At 34.3% G+C, this 16,711-nt stretch overlaps 2 protein-coding genes across 2 annotated transcripts; one reads left to right on the forward strand and one right to left on the reverse strand.

Annotated features, from left to right (window-relative positions):
* The first annotated feature begins 1,021 nt into the window (after positions 1–1,021).
* On the forward strand, positions 1,022–3,393 carry LOC111994436 (aquaporin TIP1-2). The gene is made up of 3 exons (XM_024026314.2): positions 1,022–1,295; positions 1,696–1,946; positions 2,829–3,393. Exons 1-3 carry the CDS (start codon positions 1,163–1,165, stop codon positions 3,201–3,203), a joined length of 759 nt encoding a protein of 252 aa, XP_023882082.1. The 5' UTR covers positions 1,022–1,162; the 3' UTR covers positions 3,204–3,393.
* A 3,324-nt stretch (positions 3,394–6,717) lies between these two features.
* On the reverse strand, positions 6,718–11,594 carry LOC111994437 (uncharacterized). Its single transcript, XM_024026316.2, has 9 exons — positions 11,398–11,594; positions 11,153–11,238; positions 10,682–10,729; positions 10,499–10,587; positions 9,950–10,003; positions 8,419–8,486; positions 8,259–8,308; positions 8,029–8,126; positions 6,718–7,061 (listed from the first exon to the last, which is right to left on the reverse strand). The coding sequence occupies exons 1-9, from the start codon at positions 11,454–11,456 to the stop codon at positions 6,957–6,959; spliced, it is 657 nt and encodes a 218-aa protein (XP_023882084.2). The 5' UTR covers positions 11,457–11,594; the 3' UTR covers positions 6,718–6,956.
* Between the last annotated feature and the right edge of the window lie 5,117 nt (positions 11,595–16,711).

Genomic DNA, 16,711 nt, shown 5'->3' on the forward strand with positions numbered 1-16,711 from the left:
ATATGACTATATAATTTTTTTTTTTTTTTTTTTTGGGTACACTTGTACTTCTTTTTTAAAAAATTGCAACAACTATGCACATAAATTTTCAGTGTAAAAAGTTAATTCAAATGCAAAAAATCTTTAACTTGAGTTTCCATGAACCTTTTAAGTAGCTTAAATTTAGTTCCTAATATCATAGCCAAACATTTATTATCAGTATTTCTTAAAAACAAAAAACATAAACAACAACATTGCATGTAACTACAATCACATGAACCAGAACCACTACGAATTTATGACCTACCTACCTCAGCTCCACAAGTTTTCAAACGAATGAATTTTAATTTTTAATTACTATTTGGACGGTTTGGACCCACAAACTCTGTATATAACACCAACATTACGTAGGACCTTGGAGCCATGATATCATCACTGTCTCATCATCTCCCCTAAACAAAATAAAAATTTGATTGGTAGGTTTCAATTAAATAAACTAGTAAATTTTGTTTTTATCAAATAAGAGGATTAAGATTCGAATATACTAAAAACTTATTTATATATTAAATTTAATGATAAAACAATCATAATATTGCGACATGATAAATTAAAATTCGATTGTATTTATATATATATATATATATAAAAAGTTGATTTAGGTAACTAAAATTTTTTTTAAGGAAGATTATAATCTATAAGTGCATGATATTGTAGCTAGCCAGCATGACCAACTACGGAGGTCCACATCACGGCCACATAAACAATCCAATGGTCGGTCAAGCAAAACTGCAAAATAAAACCACAACAATCATTGATGGACCCACCATCTCACATCCAATTGGTCGGTGATTAGAATTTCTTTCACCATGTGATCACCCTCCAACAAGTCACATCAGCCATCCACGTGGCATGATAGGAACAAAATGGAGGCCCCGTCCTATTTCTCTTTTTTTTTTCCCCCTCGTTGAAAACAAGCTGTTACCGGATAGAAACTGGCTATTCCGGTTTCAATAAGGCCGTTCATATTCTTTAGAGACCCTATATATAAACTGCTCACTATGTAAGCTAAAGATCAATAAGCAAAAAAAGAGACACCAAAAAAAAGAAAAAAAAGAAGCTAGTACAATTTGGCTTTTGTAATAAGCTCTAGAGCTCTCGAAAGCTAAATTGAAATACTAGAAAAATGCCGATTTCTCAAATTGCTATTGGTAGCCCTGCCGAGGTTGGCCAAGCTGATACTCTAAAAGCAGCCCTTGCTGAGTTCATCTCAGTTCTCATTTTTGTTTTTGCTGGTGAAGGCTCTGGCATGGCTTTCAGTAAGACACTAAACCTTTTCTTTCATTTTATTTATTTCACAATCTTTAGAAGTAACACGTGCAATTGACTAAGGCTATGTTACTCGAGGATTAAGATCGAGTCTATTTCACAATTAAGATCTTATTCCTTATATCTTTTTTTAGAATTAATTATAACATGTTGCTAATCCCACAACTCGTACTATTTTCCTTCTAGACCCCCAAACACTTTATAGATGGGGAGGTATCAATTCAGCTACAAAGTCTTTAGCCTCATTCCTTATATCTAACAGTGTACATTATATTACGTTTATTTATAACGTGAAAGTAAATCCACCTTTAGAATTATAATATATTTCTCATTTTCTTTCTTGCTCATCCAATAAAATGAGAAACTAATTGGTGAATGGTTTTTTTGCAGACAAGCTCACTGATGATGGGTCAACAACACCGGCTGGACTTGTAGCTGCAGCCCTAGCTCATGCCTTCGCACTGTTCGTGGCAGTTGCAATTGGTGCAAACATCTCCGGTGGTCATGTGAACCCTGCTGTTACATTTGGTGCCTTCCTTGGCGGCCACATCACACTCATTAGGGGTATTTTGTACTGGATCGCCCAGCTCCTTGGCTCCGTCGTTGCTTGCTTGCTCCTTAAGTTTTCAACCGGGGGATTGGTAAGACCATTCACGGATCTAAGTTTAAACCAACATACTAGTATATAAGAAAAAATAAATAAACTATATATGACAACTAATAAGATAAAACTTTCACTCAATACATTTTAGAAAATATTCATAAATATATATATATATATATATATATGAAACTCGATGTAATTTTAAAGTACCATATTATACAAAATTACAAGCAACACTTTTTTTTTCCTTGGTTGTAGACTTTTACATAATTTTGACCCTGGTGAAGTGCAAGACTGATGGTCATGTATATGTTAGTGCATATTATACATATACATTAATTAGCATCTTTCTCATTGCATTGGTTCCGCAGACTGTGAGAGAAATATTACATATATCAAATGCACTAACATTGGGATCCATATGCAGTAAGCGAAATACTGTAATATATTACAAAATGCATCACATATCTTCTCACTTGGAAACAAATGCATTTGGACCGTGTGAATTTCTTTACTTTTTGAACTGCATCAATCATCATATATCTAAATTATTCTTTATTTAGAATTTAGATCTACGTGAAACTTCCATAAGCCTTATGTAAAGTTCATACGTGCATAAATAATTGAGATTCACAGTTTATGCATAAAGGAACATCTGGGATATTTCTTTTCTGATTTTTGAAAAGTTATAGGACTCAGAAGCTATAGGACTTTAGGTAATCTCAGCTTGTCTAGCAGTCTAGGTGTTAAGTGTTCGTAGCCCAATTAAGGGCTTTTTATTTATTTATTTATTTATTTTGCTTTATGCTGTTTGTTTTAGTAATCTCTTCAATCATCAATGATTCAATATAAATTTATACACACATATATATGTATATTTGTATTGATGGTTAATTTTATCTTCTTTATATGTATGTAGACAACATCCGCATTCTCTCTATCGTCTGATGTGACTGTATGGAATGCCGTAGTGTTTGAGATCGTGATGACCTTCGGATTGGTGTACACCGTGTATGCCACAGCCGTGGACCCAAAGAAAGGAAACATTGGAATTATTGCACCCATTGCAATTGGTTTCATTGTGGGTGCCAACATCTTAGTTGGTGGTGCCTTTGATGGTGCATCCATGAACCCAGCAGTCTCCTTTGGCCCTGCTGTGGTCAGTTGGTCATGGGACAACCACTGGGTCTACTGGGTTGGTCCACTCATTGGCTCCGCCATCGCCGCCCTCATTTACGAGTTCATCTTCATCAGCCCAAACACCCATGAACCTCTCCCATCTACAGATTTCTGAAAAACAAGATCTCTTTCTCTCTCACTCTTTTGTTGAAGTTATGGGAATGGGTTGAAAGTTTGGTGGTTTTCTTTTGGTTTCAGTATTGGTGTTGCTTGTATCTTCCTGTTGCCAATTGTTGATTTCTGTGAACTATGTCTTGTATTGCAGCAATCGTTTTGAAAAGCAATGTTCATTTGTGCTTAGAATCTTTCCCATTCTTTTCTCTCTCTTTTTTTGGCCTAAATTTTAAAAATTGTTTTAGATGTAAATGGGTACCAACCGTGAGTATAGATAAATTTAAAAATTTAAAAATAAAAATAAAAATAAAAGACGTGTCATTGGGACATTTGCTTTATATGAGCAAATCAAACTCGGTCCTATATTTATTCGGATTAGAACATAAACCTAAAAACAAATATTAAAAAGAGAGTCAGCTAGTTTGTAAAATATTATTGCTACAATTGAGAAAGCATCCATGAGTTGAATAGCTTCTACACTAGACTGGGTGGTGGGTTTCATGGCCTGGATCACTAATAGAAAACACTATATGTTAGTAGCATATTCCTAAATCCTAAGGTACAATTCTGCCCCCACAAAAGATTTAAATAAGAACAAGTTTTATAATATCCTATATGTAAATATTTTGGCTGGCACTAACTACCCCACAACAGTCCAGCCCATTGGTTAGGCTTCTTCTAGCCACGAGCAACCTAGACTCAATGCCAGTTGTCCTGTATCAAGTTCAACGATAATACAAAAGAAACATGCTGAGGGAATCTGAGACTGAGACACTTCCCCTTCATTTCAAGTGGAATGAAGATAATCAATTCCACAATTCAATTCTTTTTTCTTTTTTTATATATATCTAACTATATATGCTATTATATTATTTAAAATTTTAAATGATGTGACAATGAATACGCTTTCAGAATTGTAATATATAATATGAACCATGAAAGGGAATGGAACTTAGTCACTTAGTGAATTAGACATTACGATACACAGCACGGTGATTAGAATAAGGATTGTAAACACGCATACATATCATATGACCAGAAAAGTGCAGGCATCATAATTTTCTGAGACTGAGTGAAGTATAACAAAAAGGATTGTTGCCAGCAGCAAAAAGAAGACACGAAGGTGCAAACTCTAAACATGTGAATTGTGCGAAAGGGCTTGGAAAAAATGGGGAAAAGAAAAAAGGTTGTAGATGGAGGCAGTCTTGTTGAAAGGAAAGGCAGCAAAACACATAAAAAAAGTACCACTGGACATATACGTATACCAGTATTTAGTAAGAATAAGATGAAGAATGTATCATGTACCAGCTGCTTGGCATTCCCTTTCAAAAACACCTGCATATATATTTTTATACCTTATAACATGTATGATGAAGAGTGAAATTGCTCTAGACTGAGGTTTAACCCAGCTAGGGGAAAAAGGCGACAAATGGACTTCATCTTTTTAAGTTACAGAGGACCACTTACAAAGCTGCGTGCCTTTTTTTTTTTTGGGATAATTACAGTAAACCCACCTGTAGTAAGACCCGTTTTCACTTTGCCTACCCGTGGTTCAAAACTTATCACTTTGCCCACCTGAGGTACCTTCCGTTAGAGATCTGTTACCCACCTCTCCGTTTGCAGTTAGAAAAACACATTTTTAGAGAAAAACAAACATAACAAAGATCAAAAAGTTAAGGCTTTTTATTTCTTAAGAACTTCTATAAGAACAAAACACAGGAATAGCTCAGATCAAATGCTCAATGAAATCATTTTTAATCTGGAGGATGACGCAAAGGTGGGAGTATAGGACAATTCCTTCAATAAAGACTTCATCAAACAGTTCCTAGCAATCCAATTACATGCTCCACACTTGGAAAACTCATTGAAACGTGGATTAGGAAGCAATTACAGAACCCAAAAAAGAATTCACAAAAGGGTTTATAAATTCTGAAACATTTCAAGTAAGCAAATGATATTAGTCCAATTTCACACTTTTTGATTCAACAATCAGCTCAAACTTCTGGGTTTGTTCAAATTTAAATTTAAAATTAAATAAATACAAAAAAAAAAAAGAAAAGAAAAAAGAAGCAAACATACAGATCCAAAAACAAGAATCCTAGGTTTCATATTGGCACAAATCCTAAAAAACATTTACAAAAATCCTACACTTGAAAAAGTGCTCTACTCTAATTTCACAAAAATCCTTTCAGACACTTTCAGTCATTCACAAAAATCATACACGGCTTCAAAACCCAGACCCACCACACCTAGCAACACAAACACAGACCCACAAGAACTGACACTCAAAACCAAAGGGATTGGTATGAAACTATTGCAAAAAATGGGGTACAAAGGCAGTGGCCGTGGGAAGAATGCACAAGGGATTGTCACTCCGATCGAGCCCAAACTGCGCCCCAAGAACATGGGTATGGGCTTCAACGATTTCAACGAGACAGAAGATAAGAAGGGTTTGTTGGGTAGTGACTCTATGGGTGTAGAGAGAGTGAAGGAGAAGTTGGGTTTGTGTTTGTTATGGGTTGGGGAATGTTTAAGGGAATTTCAATTAATCTTGAGTCCATCGAGCCAGTCGTGGTCGCTAACAGAGACGGTGAACGGTTCGCACAAGTTCGTGATCCAAGGCTACTCGTTGGCGAAAGGCATGGGAGTAGGGAAGCACATCGCGAGCGACAACTTCACCGTCAGAGGATATCAGTGGGCAATATATTTCTATCCCGACGGGAAAAACCCCGAGGACAATTCTGCCTACGTTTCGTTCTTCATCGCGCTCGCCAGCGAAGGCACCGACGTCCGAGCCTTGTTCGAATTAACCTTAGTCGATCAAAGCGGCAAAGGAAAACACAAAGTCCATAGCCATTTCGATCGCGCACTTGAAAGCGGTCCATACACTCTCAATTAATCTAGGTTTGAATTTTTTTTTCTTTGGACTGAATCTGGGTTTGTTGTTTTTTCCTCCAATTTGTTCTTAGAAAACGGTCCATACACTCTCAATTAATTTGGGTTTGAATTTTTTTTTCTTTGGACTGAATCTGGGTTTGTTGTTTTTTCCTCCAATTTGTTCTTATAGAAGTTCTTAAGAAATAAAAAGCCCTAACTTTTTGATCTTTGTTATGTTTGTTTTTCTTTAAAAATGTGTTTTTCTAACTGCAAACGGAGAGGTGGGTAACAGATCCCTAACGGAAGGTACCTCAGGTGGGCAAAGTGATAAGTTTTGAACCACGGGTAGGCAAAGTGAAAACGGACCTTACCACAGGTGGGTTTACTGTAATTATCCCTTTTTTTTTTTTGGGAGGGGGGGGAGGGGGAGAGACCCGTTATCACAATTAATAGTAATAAATTTTTTTATTCTAGAATAATCCAGCTACTAGACTATGGTTCTGCTCTGGCTTCAGCTTGTGCAACAGTAACGTTAACAGTAATAACAGTAACAAGTTGCTGTTCTACACTCCATTACAATGAAACACAAACATGGCAGCATATGACTCTAGAATACTTATCTTCCTAAACATATAAAATTTCTAAAGTTTGCACATAATTTCACTCCATATATCATCATGTAAACAATTGCAACATGGTAAAAGTAAGGGTAGTGAGCATCTAACTTTGGTCACATTGATGGATCATGGAACTGCATAAGTGTATCAAGAAAATAATTGGAAGAATATCGAAGAAGCCTATAGCCAAGGACTTAAAATTCCAGAAGTACCAGTAAGTGACAATTAACAAGCATCTGTATCTGAAAGAGGTCTAAACTTCACAATTTCTTCTTCTCATGTTGTTTTCCCAGTTTTGACCGCCGTTGCTTAAACATATGCAGGTAAAGCTTTAACCACAGAAAAGGGTAGCCCAGAAGAAGAACCTGATACAGAAAATTCAAGCAAATGTTAACAACAAACTTGTAAAGATAAAGATTGAAAGAAGTCAAAAAATTGTTATACTATGGCAAGAAGAAAAACGCCAGTCTCTATTTGCGATACAGCCTATATACTGCATCTGATTCATTTTTCATTTAATAAAGTGAACACCAGAACCATTTTTACTGAACACCACAGGAAAGGGAAACAGAAAAAGGAGAAAATTAAAGAGAGAACCGAAAATGTCCACCAAACTACCTCATTGGATGACCAGGAATATTATGGTATATGTGCCTATAAAGAACTGGCATCCATAGAGTAATCATTGTGGTGAAAAACTGGACATCCTACTATGGTTTTAAACTTCCAGACTTTTCTCCTAAGAAACTGCCATGCCCAAAAGATCATTCTTGTATACAAGTAACCCAAGTTTAGCATTAAATTTATAGGGACGGCAATGGAGCTGGTTTGAGACAGAGCAGTCCCAAAGTAAACATAACATTACACAGATTTGAACTTCCCACCCCGTTCTGGACAAAATAAAGGCCAAATATTTTCGAATTTACCCAAGTAGAAGAAAGCAAGGTAGCTTAGCCCAACAATAGTTCGATTACACAATACTGTAACTCAAAGATACATAATTGGACTGCGCTTTAGATTGAAGTTCCCAAATCCCAACCTAAATTTTATTGCATAAATTCATACCCTGTACCTGCCGGAGCAGGCAGGTATGCCAAATAACCTATCAAGCTCCGGCAGGTATGCCAAATAACCTATCAAGTTACCATCTTCATTTCAAGTCAAAAGGTTAAAATCTACAAAATCAGATGTGCCTCCAGTTATGTTAATTTTACAAGCTATTCATAGTACAAACCTCAAAGGAATGGAAGAGTGCAAAGAAATAATGGACGCCTCAACTTTCTTAGAAACACTAGAGGTTTCCCCATAAAATCTTCTTAAATATCAACATACCATGAGAGAATTATAATAGCTGAAGGGAAGACCATTAAATAGATGTTCATGGAGATGCCTCTTCTTTATGAAGGGAAGTGCTTGGTACATAAGCCACACTACATGGCAATAACCAACAGTTAAACAAATTATACTGAAAAAAGAGTCGATAGTAAAATGAGAGACAGGGAATGGGGAGTGGATCAAAATAATATTGTTAAATATCAAAGTAATTAATGGAAGCTGCTTACTTTCACCAGGAGCCATTCCTATAGGATACAGCACAATGAATGCAGTGTACCTAGTGAAAAGCAAAAGTATAATTTTATTTAAAAAATTCAGCTTCTGCTTATATAGTGTATCACTAGTGGTGTATATACAAATTCTTAGGGAACAAAAAAAAAAATTAACCTGAGGTAATTAATCCAATATGGACAACTTCCCATGCAGCTCAAAGTGTAATGTGAATACCTAATTACCTGCATCCAGGATCATCACCATGTCATATTTTATATATGCCATGAAATTTGGTAAGCAGGAGCAGGAACACACTGAGAAAAGTAGGACACGATATATCAAATTGGATGGATAACACATCAATAACTTGTAATGAAAAAGGAGAAAAGAACACCTCCCAAAAAAAAAGAGTGACTAGGTAGTAAGAGAGAAATCAATGATGAGAGATTGTGACCATTTTTTGCTTTCTATCCTTCTCGTTAACTTAACACACAGAGAGAGAGAGAGAGAGAGAGAGAGAATTTTTAAAGAATGAGTGAATGGCTATAAGATTATTAGTTTTAATTTTCTTTACTAACTGTAATGGAAATGCTTATGCTGTCAGTACCCAAGTCCAGTTATTTTAAAGCATTCAGAAAAAAACTGTAGTCCAATGCACATACTTTTTTCACAAAAGGATACAAATATGATGCTCATGGTTCCCAAAGGTAATGTCAGAAGCTTTTTTAGGAAAATCCAGCCCTATACAGAAACAGTATAGTAATAATTCTGTGATTTTTTTTTCTCTCTTTTTTGCCATGGTTAACTGTTCTGTGAACAACTATGTGGCCTACAAAAGCAATCCCACAACAAATTCTCTTATAAAATTAAAGATAGAAATAAAAACATATTTTGGTCACCCCCAGCCAAGACAATTGAAACGAATTTGTATTATCTCACAAGACTAAATAATTTATTGTGGACTACCATCCCACACTCAAGCATATATCTCAAATGATTGAAGATCATACATGACATATGTTTGGTTGCAATGTAAACTTAAATAAGCTTTTTTATAAGGTAAGCAAATAAATTGTCAGCTTTTGAAGCCTAAGTCCAACCCTTGAGAGTTCCATTTAAAAGAGGCAAGTAAAAACAATGTCTTTGGGACTACTCTTATGATCTCCTTACCTTGTATTACAGGTCCATTAATGCAATCAACTATAGCTTTTCAAATTACTAGAAATTTGATTCTCAAAAATAGAATTACTAGAAATTCAATAACTTTTACTTTATGTTTCTCTGCAAAAAGAATTTTTTTGGAAGCTCTCTAGAAAAAGATACAGAACAGATAAATTTGAACTAATCTAGTCATCATCAGCTAAATCAAGTATTAATAATATTATTTGTAGCCCGTTAGTAGACAATGCACCTCTTGTCGGCAATCATTAACTAATTAAGTTTGGAATTGCAAATAACATTCTGGCATGATTTTTCACCAAGCATTTTCCTATCATTTGTTTCAGCCAAACCCATGACCAAACAAAGGATTAGTTTAAAAAACTCATCTTAACACCTTGACAGAATGTTCTTTCAAACTTCTTATCTTCCAATCAATGCAATGCAATACTGCCGGATCATGTTGGAAGGGTGTTTAAGTAACGTTTTACAGAAATTAAGTACCAAAGCACAGGGACAGCCCAGAACCATATAAAATCCAACCTACCTCACTTAGACTCCAAGCAACAAAAGTTATGAAAATTGATGGCAACTCTTGCACCTGCAAAAAAGGTTAGAACCAAAGATTGTGATCGGTTTAAGCATCACAAAAATACAGCATAACATATATGAACTCAAAATCTTTAACCCCCACACTGCACAAACGATAGGCCCTAAGAGACTTCCACATCATCTGTTTGCCCTTCCTTTCTTCGACCACTCTTTTATTAAGTAACAGCTTCACCTCGAAGCTTGTACATCACAAATAGGAATTGAATCCAAAAACTAAACATTAATATAATTTAGGAGTGACGCTAGGGCTAATGCAAATTTTGCTACATATGTCTTACAAATTGATATGTCAACTTTCAAACATAAAGCAACAAAGTAATTAAAGAACTTATTTATTATGTTGTTGATGTGATACTGACACCAATTACATTTATTGCCACATTAGCTTGTATGCCTCTGATTGTAAAATTGGTATTAGTCTTAACATTTTCCATCATATAGTACTAAATTTAAACTAAGAGAATCCAAAAGCAATTTAGAGAACCTCATCGATTTGACGAACAACAGCCAACAGAAAATGAGTCCTTCCTCCCCATTGCATTAGAGGATTGACAACTCCACTTGGCACAAGACCTTAAATTCCAAAGAATTACACATCACATATATTATTATATATTCAATCATATTCACATCAGATGGGCACATACATAAAACCTTAGAAACCTACCAATGGCCCCATGTACAACTTCCAAGAATGCAGCTGTTTGCAGCAAACCTTCACTCCAAAAACAAAAACAGTGATAATAATAATAATAATAATAATAATAATAATAATATAAACAATGTTAAAATAATAATTAAATAATTGAATTCATCGTTTTTTATCAGTTTAAACTTTTGTGACAAGTGATACTTTATCATTGTATCAAAGCATATGACCTAACTTCAAAACTTGGGCTCTACTCACGAAAGGGAGTTTGGACCCACACGTGAGAGAAAATTTAAAAAAAAATATAGAATTCACTATTTTCTTTGAGCCTAAGCTTCTTCACCAAGTAATATAATTAAATAGTTTGAAATTTAAAAAACACAAGATTGATGAGATTCTCTTCTTTTTCTTTTTTCTTTTTCCTAGTTTTCCTGCAAATTCAACAATAATTAAGAAAGCAAGCTGAGCTGAGACCAAGAAAAAACTGACAGATTAGTTCTCCAGCAGAAGCGTAAGCTCCATTCACGGACTTGGTGGTTACAAAGCTGCTCAAAATTCTAGAGAGAGCAATTGCCCTGACATAAACAAAAATAGTAATAATAAATAAATATTAGAAATAAGTGTTATTGACAATTTATAATGCATGAATGAACTCAGAGAGATAAATAGAAGAGATAGAGATAGAGATGGAGATAGTACAATTTTTGGTAATTTTGGAAAGAAATAGTGATTACCAGCCGATGGCGTGGAGAGAATTGTAAGTGCAGAGATAGACGTTGGACAGTGGAGACATTGCGAGCGTGGCCCTTGCTTTTACGGTTGCACGGGTTATTCGGCTTCGCTCACTTCGGATTGGACGTTAACTTAGCGGATGTGAAATGTCAAATGTGTGAAGGATACGTGTGATGTGGGAACGAAGTTACACTTAGAACAACCCACTTTAAAAGGCTAAAACCCCTTTTAAAGTTTAAGCCCATCAGATATTGAACGCTATATTATTTTCAGCCCAATAGAATTGTCACAACTTCTTGTAAGTTGTAACATGTTCTCTTTCAGGACTTTCCATTTAAAAATTTAAGCCTTGACTAAAATAATAATAATAAAATAAATTCTAAAATATAAATTGCATCCTTTAAGTTTGAGTAAAATTTAAACCTCTAACTTTATTTTCATTTAATTAAGTTATCTAAATTTCAAATTTATTGAATCCAAGCTTTCTGTCTAATTCCATTAAAATTTTGCTGTTAATAAAATTTAAAAAATTATGTTTTTTGTTTTTATTAATTTTATAGATTCTTTTCTTGTGAGAAATTTTATTTTAATTTTTTCAAAAAAATATTTTTTTTTGTTTTTTTAAATGTATTTTTTTATTAGTTAATTGCATACTTAATAGCAATTTTTTAACAAAATTAAATAGAAGATCTAAATTGAATTAATATGAAATTTAAAAAACTCAATTAAACAAAAGTAAAGTTAAAGAACTTAAATGAATTTCAACTTAACTTAGAAAATGTGATTTGAATTTGAGCCAAAATTAAATAAATAAATCATCCCTTGGATGAACTTATTTTTATGGACAAAGTTGAGCTTCAAACTAGTTTGGATCTCTCTTTTTCAATCCACTACATAACGATTTAGGATGGCGTGTACAACATTAAAGAATTTCCTTCAAAAATAACATGCCTAAACCCATGGGAAAAAAACACTAATAATGGCAAAAAGTCCTACCTTAGCGTCAGCCCAAAAAGTCACCATGAACATCAACATCACTTCAAGCATATGTGATCTTACCCAAATGATATTGACTGAAAACATCAAGGTAGACATTGTTAGGCCTCACAGCTACATCGAAGTTGATAATGTGGCAACAATGTGGAGGATAGGTTAAAACTGGAGGTGAGGGGGAGAATGTAGTGAAGATGTGACGCTTCCCATGCATGCATGTTGGTGAAATAAGAAAATTCTATTAATCTCACGAGCAAGCATTGAAGGCCGGAGGGAAGGGGATGTAGTGGTGGCATGAAAGAGTGACTCTTGTGCTGTTGTGCAACTAGTGCCTATGGAGCCAAATTTGGTAGCATATAAGAGCAGAAAGCAGAGTAAAAGAGTATGTCTCCTAAAGGTAGAGATTTTAGATTTTTACCAGGGTTGAGGATGAAGCTAGCCTATTATGCCAAGTTTGTAAGTCGAAGCCAATCTATATGGATTGGCCCTGGGGAGGATTGCCACACTGTTTGAACCAGAAAACATTGGGTGAAAAGATGAAAACTTGTTTCCTCGTGTATGGTAGAGAAAGCAGGATTGGTCTATGGATTGTATTCGAGACTTTTGAGTTGCCAAAGTGGCTTTATTGATTTTTTTTTTTTTTGGGAAAGTATTGATTTGTTTTCCTTCTAGAGTGTGTTTCAATCCTTTAATTTTTAGGACCAGAGGAGCTAAATCTCAGTGATTGGTCCTATGAGATTGTTGGAAAAATGGTTTATTATCTTCGTGGACACTTTCCCAAGTCTTTAAGGTGTGAATGAGAAATTGATTCTGTAAGTGTCGGCCCAAGTAGGTTGGGCTTATTTCAATGTTTGTCTATTAAGCTTTTTTTTTTTTTTTTTAAAAGAAAAAGACAATTCTATTCATTGTGCACGGAGATTGTAACGCTTCTTTTGCAAGTTGTTGATCATTGTATCTTGAGAGATAGACGTCTGAAAAACTCAAAGCATCACTAAATAAACAGTGTGAGGGGCGAAATCTATTTTAAGGGCAGTGTCAAACACTAGCCTTGATCGGTTTTGTATCAACTATTCTGCATTCTTTTGGTCTATAAGTTTTACTTTTTTTTCTCTTATACATTCACACATAGATTTATGCATATATTGATTATTAATCTTGTTCACAAAATCACAAAAGTAAATTATTTGTGCAATAATTCCAACAGAGGTAAGTAGATTTAACTGTGAGAATGCCATTGTTATTGTCTATCCTACTTGCCTTGTCTAATTGCTGTGTCGGGAAGAGGTGGATATTTAAAATTTTCACAGCAATTTGGGGGTCAAAAATGGAGATACCTCAGTTCCATTGGAAAGTTTCTGGATTGATGAAGTCAATTACTATGAGTATTTTGGTGTAGGAAGGAATAGATACAGCCACATTAGCATATTGTTGTTCTGGATATCTGTGAGAGGACTTTTTGTCTCCCATATAGCCACTCGAATTTGGGATTTTTTTTCAATCAGTTCATAAAAGGATATGAGGATTTTGCTATGTTAAGCTCTAATGGAAGGGCAAGCTGGTTGGTTTGAGGGCTGGCTTTTCTGAGGTTTATAAGGTGGTAAAGGTTTGTTGCTGTAAATTTTGCTGATGTTCTTGCCAAAGATTACACCCAGCTTCGAGGTTTAAGATATCACAAGGATAATGCTATAACAGATGGCAATGTGGAAACCAGAGGTTAGTGGGCCATTGACCAATATGGGCAACAAATGGGAAGTTTCTATCCGACTGGTATTTTAAGGGATAGGGCTAATGGACCACCTAGTTAATGGGTATATTGGGTATTACGCAATGGCATTAAAGATCTTTCCCTTCAGGGAAAAGTTCTTTCTTTTTAAGAAAGAAAAGGAATAAATGTTTGTACTTTGTAAGTAAAGTTAAGTAGTGAAGACTAATGTTATATACACAAATTATTTTATAAGATTTTTAGGAAGAATATTATTACAGTCATAAATTATTTTATTAATATAACAAATTTTTATTAGTTTTCATCTGAGCTCATCATTAACATTATCTTTTCACTTACTAATAATTACTTACCACATTATTAGTTTATAAAAAAATTTGTAAAATAGTTTATGTCTATAGCATTATTCTTTTACCAATTGTTGTTGTGACAAATTTTTATTGGTTTTTATTTATATCTACTACTAATATTACTTTTTTACTTACAAATAACTACTCACCACATTAGCTGTTTATAAAAAAAAATAAAAAAAATAAAAATTGTGAGTCATGCATTTTTCACGAAGGAAGGAAGGGATTATCCCCTCTTTTATTCCAATTATTAAATCCAAAAATGTTGCACTATGCTTTGACCATAAGGGAGTCTCGATCCATGAATGCTTGTTAACAAATGAGAAGCACTGGATGAGCCATTCGCAGTTTGTTAGTGGGAGACTTTCTAACATGCCTAAGTCTTTCTCCAAAAGTTTATTGGAAATGTGCACATTTCTTGATTTGGGCGAAGTGTTTGTTCATACCGTTTCTTGTTAATTACCTTTCATTTTTCTTATTTATGGTATAGTTTTCTTCGTGATTCTGGCTTGAGGTTCAAAATTATCACGACATGTGACTTTTTCATGTAACATCTTGTGATTGTACTTCGAAAACCTTCACCATTTAAAAAGTGGTCAAAATGAAAATATACTCCTTTCGACGAAAAGTTTCAACAAAATAACCCCTTTCCCAGGGGTGGAGGGGCAAAAATTCTCAAGTAATATGTAGTACAAGGTCTTATTTGCATACACAAAGACAAAATCAACTTTTTTACATAAATAATGTACTTGTACTATGTATTAATTCACTGTAGGAAAACAATTTCACGTTGGGGCCACTACAATTCTTTTTAAAAAAGTAATGGATCCCACCTTATAATAATATTATAATAAAATAAAACCACTTGTACAGCCTACTTCTCCACCACTATTTTGTTGAACAGAATTATGGAAAAAAAAAAAAAAAACCCTACTCCCACTCACTTGTCATTATAGCACCTCAAAAAAATTGAGAATCACAAATTTTTTTCTCAACTTTTTATCACAATTGTTGCGTGACAGAGTGTAATTGTTGGGAAAAAAAATTGTGAGTTTATGTGTTAGTATTTGTTAATCACTCACAGTCTGTCATATCAAAGTTTTGGCAAAAAAATTGTGAAATAATTTATGGTCTAGAACTACTTATAGCACCTCTGTTACTTATAGCAATTTTTTCTTTCCTCACCAGCATTTTCCAGTCTCAAACCCAAGTTTTTTTTACAAACTCAAATTTTAATTGTATATGACAATTACATTTGCATATAGTTGTTTATTTATTTTTTTTTATTAATATCAATTAATATTTTTTCGAATTAATTTTACTCTCTTTTGATCTTCCCCCTCCCCCCTAACCTAAAATCCTGGCTCTGTCACTGCCTTTCTGAAACTATTTAGAGCCCCTGTTTTGAAACTCGATTTTCTAAAAATCGAGTTTCAATGTAAAACTCGATTTTTAGAAAATCGAGTTATAGCCAAATTAAACTTTAAAAAAAAAAATTGTGAAACTCAAGTTCCACTTGAAAATTTTCAAGGAACTCGAGTTCCACACTAAAACACGATTTTGATAAAATTGAGTTTCAAAATAGGGGCGCATTTTGCTGGAACTTTGCCATAAGAGGTATATCCCCATTTTGTCCTTTAAAAAGAAGTTAATTTCGGTTTTTAAAGAGACAAATTTCACCATAGAAAATATTAAATGTCCTACTAAATTTATTATGAAAGCTTATGTAAATGGTGCTACATAAGTAATTTAATGATTAAATTGTCACCATAATTCTTAAATAAATTTTGATTTGTGTTTAAAAGTAAACCTTTTATAAAGTTTTTACCATAAAAAAGATAGTACCCCTAAATCAGAGTTTTTTGGCTAAATATTGCTGAATCTCGAGTTTATTTGCGTTATGGGCACTGTTTCAAGTTATTTAGGGAATTGAGGACAAATAGTGAATTTCGGCAACGGTGTTGCCAAAATTCTAACAAAAGTATGAGAGAGAAAGAGAAAAAGTGGGAGAGAGAAAATTTTGAATTTCAGCAATGGCATTACCGAAATTCCTGCTACCCCAAACACACTGACCGAGTGGGTGTGAAGTACTCGAAGTGTGCTAGTGCGCAGGTGCCCAAAGGAAACCAATTGTGGCAATGTCATTGCCGAAATAGGGGGGAAAAAATTGTGGCAATTGTGGCAATGCCATTGCCGAAAATGGAAGGGGAAAAAAATAGTGTTTGCCAAAATCTGGGGAGGAATTAAAAA

The sequence above is a fragment of the Quercus suber genome, unplaced genomic scaffold, assembly GCF_002906115.3.
Source record: "Quercus suber isolate HL8 unplaced genomic scaffold, Cork oak 2.0 scaffold_74, whole genome shotgun sequence".
Taxonomy (NCBI): domain Eukaryota; kingdom Viridiplantae; phylum Streptophyta; class Magnoliopsida; order Fagales; family Fagaceae; genus Quercus; species Quercus suber.